The sequence below is a fragment of the Micropterus dolomieu genome, linkage group LG07 (assembly GCF_021292245.1).
Source record: "Micropterus dolomieu isolate WLL.071019.BEF.003 ecotype Adirondacks linkage group LG07, ASM2129224v1, whole genome shotgun sequence".
Taxonomy (NCBI): domain Eukaryota; kingdom Metazoa; phylum Chordata; class Actinopteri; order Centrarchiformes; family Centrarchidae; genus Micropterus; species Micropterus dolomieu.
The window spans coordinates 8,166,938-8,180,420 of record NC_060156.1 but is presented as its reverse complement, the minus strand read 5'-3'; the positions used below and the strand labels follow the sequence as shown (position 1 = coordinate 8,180,420).

At 43.6% G+C, this 13,483-nt stretch overlaps 1 protein-coding gene across 3 annotated transcripts in view; it reads left to right on the top strand.

Moving 5' to 3' along the window:
* The window catches only part of ranbp2 (RAN binding protein 2), a 27,360-nt gene that overhangs the window by 5,165 nt on the left and 8,712 nt on the right, over nt 1-13,483 (top strand). Inside the window, exons 1-16 of one of the 3 annotated variants that reach the window (XM_046053323.1) lie at nt 60-286; nt 440-582; nt 754-949; nt 1,247-1,387; nt 1,571-1,730; nt 1,840-2,021; nt 2,820-3,019; nt 3,879-4,002; nt 4,784-4,945; nt 5,421-5,558; nt 6,222-6,353; nt 6,437-6,670; nt 6,817-6,900; nt 7,354-7,495; nt 7,609-7,691; nt 7,777-12,451. In XM_046053323.1, coding sequence (XP_045909279.1) covers nt 236-286; nt 440-582; nt 754-949; nt 1,247-1,387; nt 1,571-1,730; nt 1,840-2,021; nt 2,820-3,019; nt 3,879-4,002; nt 4,784-4,945; nt 5,421-5,558; nt 6,222-6,353; nt 6,437-6,670; nt 6,817-6,900; nt 7,354-7,495; nt 7,609-7,691; nt 7,777-12,451 — 6,847 coding nt within the window. In that variant the 5' untranslated portion in view covers nt 60-235. Of the gene's footprint in view, nt 1-59; nt 287-439; nt 583-753; nt 950-1,246; nt 1,388-1,570; nt 1,731-1,839; nt 2,022-2,819; nt 3,020-3,878; nt 4,003-4,783; nt 4,946-5,420; nt 5,559-6,221; nt 6,354-6,436; nt 6,671-6,816; nt 6,901-7,353; nt 7,496-7,596; nt 7,692-7,776; nt 12,452-13,483 lie in introns of those variants that run through there. The other 2 variants (XM_046053322.1, XM_046053325.1) reach the window with 2 other exon arrangements.

Below are 13,483 nucleotides of genomic sequence, written 5' to 3'. Positions count from 1 at the left end.
GGAGGAAAGGATGCCACAATGACTCAGTTTGGTTTATCTGTGCCACCCTGTGCAGGAGCGTTTGTTGAGTCGTCAGGGTCAGCCAGGTTGGAACCGGCTGTTTGACCTCCTCCAGGCCGAGCTGGCAACGAGGCCGGCTGACGCTCACGTGAACGTGAAGTTGGTTCAGCTGTTCTGTCAGGACGGGCGGCTGGATGAAGCCGTTAAGCATTGCCTGGCTGCTGAGAAAAGGGGCATGCTGAGCCACAGTCTGGACTGGTACACAGTGGTGTTACACACACTGCAGGTCAGCATGGAAGTGTACACAATATTTGACTGGGTTGGACAAACGTGCAATTTAGAAAGCTTCTGTGATGTTCTGTTGTATTTCATAAACTAAAAACCTAACCTGTATAACTTCAAAATAATACAAAAAAATATGGATGACCTCTCGTTGCAGGAGTATCTAGCTCAGCCCAGCGTCTCTAGTAATGAGAAGATGTGTCGTCGTCTCCAGAGAGAGCTGCTATTGGCTCACTGCAGCCTGCTGAGAATCACACTGTCTGAGAGCAACGTGCAGCCCAGCCTCGATGCCCTCGCTGGGTAGGTCACGTTAATGTCCCGGGGTGTTTGTATACACAAGCTGTATCCATTGAATAAACAGTAAACACGACTTTATTCAGATTTGTTAGTGTGTTAGAGTTAGTAATTTTCTGTGCTGTATATTAAAGTGTGTGTGTGTGTGTGTGTGTGTGTGTGTGTGTGTGTGTGTAGTTTTGACCGAGCTATGCAGACGCTGAGCGGCGTTGCTGGCCGCCACACAGATGATCTATGCGAAGTGTTTGTGGAGATGAGAGGTCACCTCTACCTGCATGCTGCCACACTGCTGTTGAAGCTGGCTCAGGATCGCCAACAGACCTGGAGGGCTGTCATTGACCTGGCTGCACTATGCTACCTGCTGGCGTACCAGGTACTGACGCACTAATAAGCCAAATGCCTGTGAGGAATGAGGCTAGGATATTACCAGCGCCATTAACAAATCCCCAAAACCCTGAATCTTGCAGTTAATACTGATTCTCTTTTTAAGATGGTAAAATTGAAAAGATTTGATATAAAATAAAAGTTAAAACTCTTGACAGCTTCCTTACAGGACAAGTAATGCAGTCTTTGTTCTTTAACTTTCGAATTTCCATTTAACAACTTAATTCGGGAGCCAGGACCAGGAGGAACTTTTGAATACAGTTTGTTTTGTTTGTCCTTCCACCAGGTCCCCAGACCAAAGGCTAAAGTGACCAAAAGAGACCAGTCAGCCCCACAGCTTCTGGAGCTGCTGGCCAATGACCGACAGAGTCAGGCCGGCCACATGTTGCTAAATCTGAGCACTGATTCATCCGCCTTGATCAGAGAGGTCTGTCTATGTGTTCTGGTTTAGTTTGGTTAAAAGTTATATAGCCCTGGAATGAAAAGTTCCCTTGTGTCACTGAAGGGCATTGTAATACATTAGTTAGAATAATTAACTTGCATGTGTAAAATATGACTTGTGGAACTGAGACACTGAAGCTGATGTTTAGCAAATGCTTTCTATGTGTAGGTGGTGGAGGCGTTTGGGAACCGTAGCGGGCAGGACTCTCTGTTTGAACTCCTGTTTGGACCACAGGCCTCCATTAGTTCTTCCTTTATTGCCAATGATGACATTCGTTCCATTAACACCATGGCTCCAGATCTCTCTCAGCTGGCCAAATGGGACGCTGGTATGACTAACTACTAAATAGTGGTTTAAAAATGCAATTTTCTGCATCCAAGTAGCTATTATGACATTTTGAGTACTCCTACGTTGTAATAACTTTGATGCATCTCTAGGCTCCATCCTGCTGCATAGTGGTGACTTGCAACACCTAAGCTGGTTGGGGCTACAGTGGACCCTTCTGGCTCAAAGACCGGCCCTGCGGAACTGGTTACAGCAGCTCTTTCCAAGGCTCACTCTGGAAACCTCCAAACTGGACACCAACGCGCCAGAGTCCATCTGCCTGTTAGACCTGGAGGTAGGTGGAATCATGTGGGCTGATGACACAGGTGGAAGCTTTGCAGGAGAGTTTCACTAATCTCAGATGCTCAGCACATCCCAAGAGTGTTATAAAATGTATAAAAGATGATTTAATGATGCAAATAAAGGTGTGAAATAACAGGAAATTTTGTTTATGGCAATTTACAATAAACAATTGCTTAACAAACAGATTAGGCAGACAGAGCTTGTGATAATATGTTATCATGTTTTACATTAGGTCACAATACATTAGGTCTTTCAAAAACTAATAGAGTAAGATAAGTTGTCCCAGGATCAGGTGTTCAAAGCCACAGGTGAGCATAGAAAAAAAAACAGTAGTTTTAATAAATCTGCAGCTGTGCAAAGCGTCTACATAGGGGTCAAAAATGCTTTTATGGTAATGACCAAATTTATTCTATAGAAAGAATCTGTAGTGTACCTGTATGAGTGATGCACTTTTGACTTGGTCCCTTGACCTGCTGCTTGCAGATATTAGACAGCTGAATTTGCTTAGCTCTGTACATTTTTTTGGCGTGTGTATGTCAGTTATGGTGTATAGTAAGGATAGGTTTGTGTGTTGAGACTTTACTTGTATGCACAACTATCTAAAACATCTAAATAAGTACAACGTTGAAATGTGCCCCTGAAACTGTACTTGATGGAACAACACTACATGTGTGAATGACTTTACCTTCACTCGATAAATGGCACTTTTGCTACTCGGTTCTTGTATTGGTTCTGAAATTTAGCATTTCCTCCTAACTGTGAAACTCTGCTTCTTGTCTACTCCGTCCAGGTGTTCTTATATGGAGTGGTGTTCTGTAGCCACTGTCAGCTCCAGGAGACGGCGAAGATCAGCAGTGGAGTGAATCAGCAGCAACAGCAGCAGCTTTATGAGCCTCGCTGCCTCCCCCTCCCCCTCCTTCGCCTCTTGACCACTGACAGACAGAGGGAGTGGTGGGACGCCGTCTACAGCCTCATTCACAAACGAGCAGCGTGAGTAAAACTAGGGTTAAAACAAAAAACATGCAGCATATTTTCCAAAATATAAAATTATTATATCAAGTTAGTTTTGTCCACGTCTGACATATTGGATATGTTTGGTTAAGTTTGTTTACTATTAAAAAACACACTAATCAAAGTTTGGGCTGGACGATATGGCCAAAAATGTTAAACGGTTAAAAGTGTCATCTTTCGATATCGAAAATTATCACGATATGTATCAAAACATTATTTCTTTCGAGTATGATGGCTGATTTTTGGAATTGAATTTTGGAAGTAACCTGATGGTTAATTGTGGTTTAAACTCTTCTTTATGGTCAACACTTGATGCCAAACAGTGGATCACTGCACAAATTTGAGCTAGAACATTCAATTCAGAACAACAATTATGATAAAATCTTTGTCAACAATTCTGCATGAGTAAAATTAAGTAAAAGCTTTTTTCAGTCCTTTTTACTCAAGAAAATATCTTAAAAAAAAAATTTTATTCCTAATTTGTGTATGATGTGAATAAAATCAAACATTTATGGATTTATTGAACATTTGTTATATTGTTGTTGAAAAACAATTATATTGAGATAATTGTTTTATTGTCCAGCCCTCATCAAAGTTATTGCCAAAAAGATTCTCTTGTCAAAATGCATGTTACAGTGCAGGTGTGGGCACAAAGTCGGGTGCCTACCAGTCTGCCTGCTTCACTTACTTTGTCTTCACTTTGTTCCTATAAGTGACAGGAACAGGTCAACACAAGTAGTTTTGAGGGGGCTCACACATTAGATAAGATAGGCGTACTTGCTCATGTAGGTGTAAATATCTTGTGTATTCACTGTTTTTGTTGTATGTCTCCTTGTAGTCCTGGCATGTCAGCTAAACTGCGGATGATTGTGCAGCATGGACTGAACACTCTGAGGGCCAGAGAGAAGCATGGGCTCCAACCAGCACTGGCCATCTACTGGGCTCAGTGTCTCTGCCAGACGGTACACACACATGCGCATGTTTCCACAAGCTCTGCGAGAAGCCAGCTAGACAAAAGAAAGGAAGTGTTTTTCAATTGTGGGGTTGAGACCTCAAGCAGGATTGCTTGACTAGCAGATGGAGTCGCAGGAGATATTTTTTACTGTATTTTTACAGTATTCCAAAATTCACTCAAAACTGCCCTTGCTAACAAAAATTGTAACTGATAACTTGCTTTGCCTTTATGCAGTGTCTCTGCTTCTGCATAAAGAATAAAGATTGTTGAGTAATGTGCAACCAGACATAAGCACCACACTGTAGCACTGTCACAGCGTACAGCAAAGCAACACAAGGTGTAGGACAAGTGTATGCGATCCATGAACGTCAATATAAATATACCAGTATGACCCAGTTCCTTCATTTTAAACATTATTAAGATGGTCGTGGGTGGCAGCCTTTCACACACAGACATGCAGCCGGGCCAGAAAAATAGCACTTGGATAACTCGGCACCTTCCCAGATCCTGCACAGACACACGTGCCTTTCCACCTGCTCCTTTCTATCACCTAATCACATCGCAGTTGTCAAGCGAGATGTCCAAACTGCCACATGTGCTGGTTCTTGGACTATGTGTCCATTTGTTTTATGGTAGCATTTGTAACAACTGAAGAAATGTCTTCTGTCAAAAGTGAATTAACTGTTTGTCTTACCTTGTTAATGTTGTCTTCCCCGCATTACACCTAATGCGGCAGGCTTACCTTCTCTCTTTAACGCTCAGCCGTCTTTGCATCTTTAATAACCCAGGGTGATGGAGTGCACTCGTACTACGATCAGAAGGAGTACATCGGCCGCAGCGTCCACTACTGGGAAGTTGCGCTTCCACTTTTGGAAAAGATCAAGAACCGACGCAGTATACCTGAACCCCTTGAACCCCTCTTCATACACTTTCCCTCCAAAGATATTCAGGTTAACACTGTTATAATGGTTTCCTTTTTATTATATAAATTTTGGATGTATGTATTGATGGGTGGACAAATCCTGAGGCAGTGTAGTCTCAAAACTGCCTGCAAATAACCATCTTAGAAATTGCCTTATAAGCTGTTTTCCTATATATGAATGATGTGCTTCATCTTATGGTGTTTACACCTTGTGGGTGTGTTGCTAGTTAAAATACTTTTTAGTTTAAGAATGTTTGATTTTAGTGAAGAAACTAATAAGTAGTAGTTTCACGTGTCACAGGTTTTTTGACATTTCTCGATCAGGAAGTGTTTCTGTAGGTCGTACGGTAGATCTTAGGGTTTGGCATTTGATTCCCACTGGGGCCACCACATGAAATATATAAGCACCTATGAAATTAATAGCTGTTTAGAATGAAGAGTTTGCCAAATGACAGATCCAAGTTGAACCATGTGACTTACAAATTGTATGTGTTCCTGTTTAGATTTCTTCTGTTAGGGGTTATGAACAGGAAGCCAAGATAGCATACGCGGCTCTCCTCGACATCGAAGGCAAGACGGAGGAGGCCATTGCTACCTTGGAAACCATCAATAACATGTCATCCATCTGGCAATTGGCACAGGTAAGTCATACCAAAGTCCTTATAGGCAAGTCATGCCACTCGGCCGCCATCTTGGCAACGCCTCCGGGCAGCTATTTTCGGACTAACAATACCACTGCACAGGTCACCGGGACATAAAAACTACATGAATTGAATCAGCAGTAAAATCTGGAAAAAAATCGCTGAAAAAGTTTGACAACTTTGCCCCAAAATAAGGTTTAAAAAGCGTTTTTCCCGTCCGGTTATAATTCTACTACGCATATGTCACCACTTCTACGCATGCGCAGTAGAAGAATAACAAACCCTTACGTCAGTGGAACCACATGATTGGCTGAAACATGATTCCCGCTTTGGCTGTTAAAAGCAGACAATTGGCTGTAAACAACTAAAATGCCTATTTTTTTTTTTTTTTTAAAGCATTCTTACTTTACAGCCTTCTTTCTACACCTGCCTAAAAAAATAGTAGGCGGAATTTCGAAGGTATTCATTGTTGATGCCATAAAAAGCACTCTGTCACTTCCATGGTGTCTGACAGTTTGGTTGTATTTGTTAATTTTTTCACTGAATCCTCCAAGGTTTGCTGCATTGTTACAGACATCCTCTAAGCTGCTATGTAGAACAATGCCCTAAAGTGTTTCTGGCACCTGAATTTGTCTTCTATGATGTGCTGTGTTCCTTTGGCAGATCTATCAGCGGCTATCAGAGGAGGCCAGCAACGGGCTTGAGGAGACCCAAGATAGGTGCATCACTTTTCTGAGAAAGTTCCGGACCTACTTGTCAAAAATCTACAATGCTAATGCAGATGAAATTGAGAAGGCAAGTCCCATTTATTTGAGCTTTTACTTGTATATGTGAATAACCCTGCAGCTGTGTAACCATTTATTACACTTGTGTTCCAGCTGCCTGTTTCCATGGAGGAGGTTGTGGACCTCCTGAACGATGTGAACCAGCAGCTCGGGGACAGTGGGGAGGCCATGGATGAAGAGGAGGAGAAGGAGGAGGCGGGGGGTCGAAGAGGGCCAACCCACTCCAGCCCTGCTCATCCCACAGAAATCTCTGCCACCATATCCCACATAAAGTTTTCCACTCCCTCTCCTAACAAAAGCATCGTCTCTCCTTCCAAAAGACACCTGGTAGGTTCAGGTTATTGGTTCTCATTCAGAAGACCATCTGAGATCTCTTAATGTCTATATATTAATGTTTCCATGGGTTTATCACAGAGAGATTTCACCACACAAATAAGTAACTTCTTGATAATTTCTTTCCCCCTTTTATTTAGATTTCTCCCAAGACACCGCCTCATTGGGTGGAGGACCAGAAAAGTCTCCTCCAGATGCTGTGTCAGCAAGTTGAAGCCCTCAAGGTCAGGACAAGAGATGATCTTTTGTTTTTTTATTTCATTTCACACTGGTTCCACTTAGAAGGAATAAATTGATGAGTGAGAACAGTGTTAAAGTATAAAAGAGAAACTCAAAGCAGTAGAGTTTGAAGTGTGGTATTATTGAAATAGATGGGTACATTATGCTGAATTTATTTTAACAAAAACTAAATGTGGAGGAAGAGTTTAAGTTTACAGCAGTAAATGTTTATTGGATGTGTATTTAGATAGCAGGGGAAAATAATAAATAATGGCCTGTTTCAAATAAAAGCCCGGTTCTTCCTGCAACTATTTTGACAGTGTACAATATTTAACATGAGAACGACTCCGTATATGAAGTCGATATCCTACACAATCTACCTTTAATGCAAGTTAAATGTTCTTCATAGATCAGTCACATTGCGTCACTTCTCTTTAATTACGCTTTTTGTTTTGCAGAATGAGGTCCATGATCTGAGACACAACTCTTCAGGGACAGCAGGTTCCCCTCATCACAAGATGTATGGGGAGAGCTACGGGGCTGAGGGCCTACAGGAGCCTTTTACCCCAGTCCAGTCCTACCATGGGGCCCCACTAACAGGTCAGCACACTACATAGAACCAAAGCAAAGCTCCATATTTTTGTCTGCAAGTATTGCAATTTATAAAATTTAACAAAATCTTTACATATTTCTCTTTTAAGTTGCCACCACAGGCCCCTCTGTGTATTACAACCAGTCTCCAGCTTATAACTCTCAGTATCTCCTGCGCACAGCAGCAAACGTGACCCCCACCAAGGTAATAATTGTCACTGTTTAACACTAATTAACATTAATAAACATGTTCAGAGTGTTCTGAATGATTATTTTTTGTTTTTACACAGGGTCCAATGTATGGTATGAACCGTATGCCGCCTCAGCAGCATATGTATGCCTACCAGCAGCCCACTCATACACCTCCATTGCAGACAGCCCCAGCCTGCATTTACCCTCCTCAAGAGCAGGTCTTTGGTGCCCCTCTTCGGTTTGAATCGCCAGCCACAAGCCTTCTTTCCCCTTACAGTGAAGAATACTATGGCCAGAGTGTAACCCACCAAACCACTAACCCTCCACTGCCTGAACCTGGCTACTTCACCAAGCCAGCTGTAATCCCTGTTCAGCCTCCAAAGAGCATAGAGGGAAAGCCTATGGACTTTGGGAAACTCTCCTTCAGTCAGCAGGCACCTGCTGAAGTCCCAAAAGTGCCTAGCTTTGGAGCAGGGGCAGTTGCCCAGTCAACGCCTTCAGCTGCTTTTAAATTCAACTCAAACTTTAAATCCAACGATGGAGATTTCACTTTCTCAGCTTCCCAGGCCAAGCACAGTGAAAGTCTGCTTGGTCTTCTTACGTCAGACATGCCCACTAAAGCAGAGGTATTGGAAACCTCAGAGAAGCCTTCAGCCCATGAGCAGCCCCCCAGTCAAACCGGCATCTTCACCTTCGGCAATAAAAATGTTACTGGCTTCTCCTTTGTTGATTCTGCGCAAAGCACAGGCACTGGAAGTCTGTTTAGCAAGGTGGACCAGCCATTTAAATTTGGAGATGTTATCAAGCCAGTGTTTGGGGTTGTCCAGTCTGCAGCAGAAGAGGAAAGAGCAGCGGAGAGCGACAATGACAGCACTCATGTTGAGGAGGATGAGGATGGTCCACACTTTGAACCCATTGTCCCTCTTCCTGATAAAGTAGATGTGAAAACAGGTGAGGAGGAAGAGGAGGAAATGTTTTGCAACAGGGCAAAGCTATATCGATTTGACACAGAGACAAAAGAGTGGAAGGAACGGGGCATTGGCAATGTTAAAATCCTGAAACACAGCACTAAAGGGAAGGTCCGCCTCCTAATGAGAAGGGAACAGGTCCTTAAGATCTGTGCAAACCACTACATCAATGCGGATATGCTGTTGAAACCCAACGCTGGCTCTGACAAATCCTGGGTCTGGAACGCCATTGATTATGCAGATGAAGAGCCTAAGCCCGAACAGCTGGCCATCCGCTTCAAAACTGTAGATGAAGCGTCACTTTTCAAAGCTAAATTTGAGGAAGCCCAGAAAATTGTGCTGAAATCATCAGAAAAGCACGGTCAGCCCGATGAGAAGAAAAAGGAAAGCTCAAAAGATTCTGATTCGCTGGCAGCCCAGTTTGGTCTTAAAGAAGGGGAATGGGACTGCACTGTATGCTGTGTAAGAAATAAACCCAAGGAAATGCGATGTGTCGCTTGTCAAAGTGCCAATCCCAATTCTTCATTCAAGCCAGACATTCAGTCTGCTAGTGAACCCAAAGCCGGTCCCTTCACTTTCAAATTTGGGACTGATTCATCAAAACCCAGCAGTTCTGGCTCTACATTTACTGGATTTGGTGCTTTTGGAGCGTCTATACCCTCCTCATTTACGTTTGGTACCAGCACCTCAAAACCCGCTGACACAGTAATAAGCTCGTTTGGTTCTGGCTTTGGAGCTCAGTTTAGTAAGAAGCCAGGGCAATGGGACTGTGACATATGCAAAGTAAGAAATGAAGCCTCTGCAGACAGTTGTATTTCTTGTAAAGCTCTTAAAGCATTACCTAAAACAACTGCAACAGCACAAACCGCACCAGCTGCAGATGCACCGGCAGTGCAGCCATCTATATCTGCTATGGGTTCTGGCTTTGGAGCTCAGTTTAGCAAGAAGCCTGGACAGTGGGACTGTGACATATGCGAAGTAAGAAATGAAGCCTCTACAGACAAGTGTATTTCTTGTAAAGCTCTTAAAGCATTACCTAAAACAACTGCAACAGCACAAACCGCACCAGCTGCAGATGCACCGGCAGTGCAGCCCTCTGGATCTGCTGTTGGCTCTGGGTTCGGTGCCCAGTTTAGCAAGAAACCTGGGCAGTGGGACTGTGATGTATGCGAAGTAAGAAATGAAGCCTCTACAGACAAGTGTGTCGCATGTAAAAGCCCCAACCCTGCTGCTAAATCAACAGGGCCATCACATCTGCCAGCAGTGTCAGGATTTGGGGCTGATTTAGCAAAATATGATGGGCAGTGGGACTGCGATGAATGCTTGGTCAGAAATGATGCATCAGCTGCTGAATGTGTTTCCTGCCATGCCCCACACAAAGCTGGCTCTTTAGAAGTCATGTTTGGAAAGAAGCATGGGGAATGGGATTGTGACACCTGTCTGGTGAGAAATGATGCCTCTGCCAATAAGTGTGTGGCCTGTCAGACACCAAATCCAAATGCTAAAAGCACAACAAGCACTGCTCCCTCTGCCTCCACGTTCAGCTTCAGCTTTGGAACCAAGAGTTCATCAAACCAGCCTGCTGGAACTGGATTTACAATGCCTTTTGAAACTGGCAGTACCTTCCAGTTTGGTCAAAACAAAGAAGCTAACTCAGTTTCTTCTTTCAAGTTTGAAGTTCCTCAGTCCGGATCTAGTACCACAACTTCTTCAGGCTTCTCTTTCTCAATGCCTAATTCAGCTGGTGGCTTCAAGTTTGGCATTGAGGAACCTGCAAAAGAAACTTCATCCGCTGGTGATCCAACACCTCCATCAGGGTCAGCCTCCAGTTTCCTGAAAAGCATAGCTGACAAACACAAGGAGAAAGAAAATGTATCTACACCCTCAGTAGGCCAAACAGAGGAAGATGAAAATCCATTAATTGCTGGAAAAAGCAATGCATTCAGTTTTGCAGACTTGGCAAATTCCTCTGGGGGAAACTTCCAGTTTGGCCAGAACAACCCCAGTTTTTCTGGTGCTGGTGAGAAGTTATTCTCATCGTTACAAGCAACCCCCACCAAGACAGATGCCTCAAATGAGCTGGATGACGACGACATGTATAAAACAGAGGAAAATGACAATATCCAGTTTGATCCAGTGGTCCAGATGCCAGAAAAGGTGAACCTGGTGACAGGGGAAGAAGATGAACAGGTTCTTTATTCTCAGCGTGTGAAACTGTTCCGATTTGACGCCAACTCCGGTCAGTGGAAAGAGCGTGGTGTAGGAATCCTTAAATTCCTGAAAAACAACAGTAATGGCAGACTAAGGGTGCTGATGAGAAGAGAGCAAGTCCTGAAGGTGTGTGCCAACCACTGGATCACCACCACCATGAATCTTAAGCCCTTGTCAGGCTCAGACAAAGCATGGATGTGGTTAGCCAATGACTTCTCTGATGGCGATGCTAAAACTGAACAGTTGGCTGCTAAGTTCAAAAACCCAGAGCTTGCTGGGGAGTTTAAGGAGAAGTTTGAAGAGTGTCAGAGACTTCTCTTGGACATCCCCCTACAAACACCCCACAAGCTTGTTGACACAGGCAGAACAGCACGCCTCATTCAGAAAGCAGAGGAAATGAAGTCTGGTTTGAAAGACCTGAAGTCCTTCTTGACAGATGAGAAAACAAAGATCAAAGATGACGACAGCCAGGTAGAAATTACATCATCTAGCAATGTTTCAAGCCTTGTAAACAAGCCTCACGGCGAAACCACCGGCCCCACCTTGGAGTGGGATAACTACGACCTAAGAGAAGAGGCTTTAGATGATACTACTGACTCATCAGTCTATGCCTCTCCCCTCGCCAGCAGCCCCCTGAGAAAGAACCTTTTCCGCTTTGGGGAATCCACTTGTGGGTTCAACTTCAGCTTCCAACCTGGCATCAGCCCCTCCAAGTCTCCTGCTAAGCTTAACCAGAGCAGAGCCTCAGTGGGTACTGATGACGAGCAGGATGTAACCCAGGAGGAGGAGAGGGATGGCCAGTACTTTGAACCTGTGGTCCCCTTGCCTGATCTAGTGGAGATTTCTACAGGAGAGGAAAATGAACAGGTGGTCTTCAGTCACAGGGCCAAACTGTATCGCTACGATAAGGAACTGGCTCAGTGGAAGGAGAGGGGTATTGGAGACCTCAAGGTCTTGCAGAATTATGACACCAAACGAGTGAGGTTGATAATGAGGAGAGACCAGGTACTTAAGATCTGTGCCAACCACTGGATCACAGTAGCTATGAAGCTTGAACCTATGAAGGGCGCAGAGAAGGCCTGGGTCTGGAGTGCCTTGGACTTTGCTGAAGTAGGAGAGGGAAATATTGAGCAGTTGGCTGTTAGATTCAAGCTGCAGGACACTGCAAACACATTCAAACAGGTCTTTGAAGAGGCCAAGGTTGCACAAGAAAAAGAGGAACTCATGATTCCAGTGACATCCAGGGTTGCCGCACCTCAGGACCGTGGAGCCACAGCATCTGCAGAGACATCTGCTACAACTGTGTGTGGGAAGGCAGCAATCGCTGTTCTGGAAGAGACCACAAAGGAACGCACAGAGCTTTCCCCCGACAATAAGCCATGTGCACCTGGGTCTCCAAGTCCAGTCAACCCCACAAAGACAGTGGTGTCACCCCCTAAGTTTGTCTTTGGGACTGATAGCGTTCAGAAGTTCTTCGGTTCCCCTAAATTTCACTCTGAGGCTGAGGATTCACCATCCGGCTTGAAAGCCAAAGATTCTGGACGTCCTGCCAAGGCTTCGCTTGCAGCACCTGCATTCAAAATCCCAGAGAAAGGTAAAGAAAAATATGATTTCTGTATTTGAGTATCACAACTGTTTCTGTTTATTTGAGTTTCACTCCATTGTCTTGTTTCATCTGCATCTCATTGCTCCATAATCTTCTTAGCTGATCCAGCCAAGACCCCTTTCAAAAAATTCTAGCACAGAATTGGATTAAAATCACTGAGTTCCCATCTCCTCCCCATGTAGCCCCTTTTTTATATAAATTGTTTCATTATCATCTTATTCATTATATGAAGATGCTCTGTACCTTTTTAGTAAAACTGTATACAGTAAATCATCTACAAGAGGTTTTAGAGAACACGCTGAACATAACTTCAGATCTCAAACACAATTCATTCAGCACACACTGGTATAGTATTTTACGTTTTCATTGAGCACTTTTAGCCTTGTTTTGACTTATGATACCAGCCTCACAATTAGTTTCTCTTCGCCCAACAACCCATCATCCTTTAGGACTGGATTTTAGGCTTTTCAAAGATAATCCAATGGCCTTTTGGACCAGCACATCAACCACCCAATTTGAACCCCCAGGTACTCTAATCACTGCAGTGTGTGTTAACACTTCTCAGCTGTCACCTGGCTGGCCCTTACTACTAGACAGAAATAACCTGGATGCACGGAGTGGAAAACAACATTGATGCTAATATGTTGCATGTCCAGTGTGTGGAGGTGAAGTTTTTTATTGTACAAAGAAATTTAGTAATAATAGTCATAATCTTCTCAATCAGGAGGAAGTGTATCAGCTTATTCATCAGCGTGATGGTGTTAATAGTGTGCGGTTATTTCATTAAGGACAATTTATAGGAATAAGTTTACAGCTGGCTAAACTTAAATCTGTATTTTTACAATCAGAGATCCTCAGCCCTTTTATTATGGCTGAGTGATTCAATTTGATCATTTATCTTTTTATATAAAAAGTATGCCATGGTGAAATTCTCATTTTAATATTGTGGTTCAGAGATCCCTTGTCTAAATTACCCCCCCCCCCCCCCCAACTGTTAGTTTGTGCTCTTTCAATAGTTTT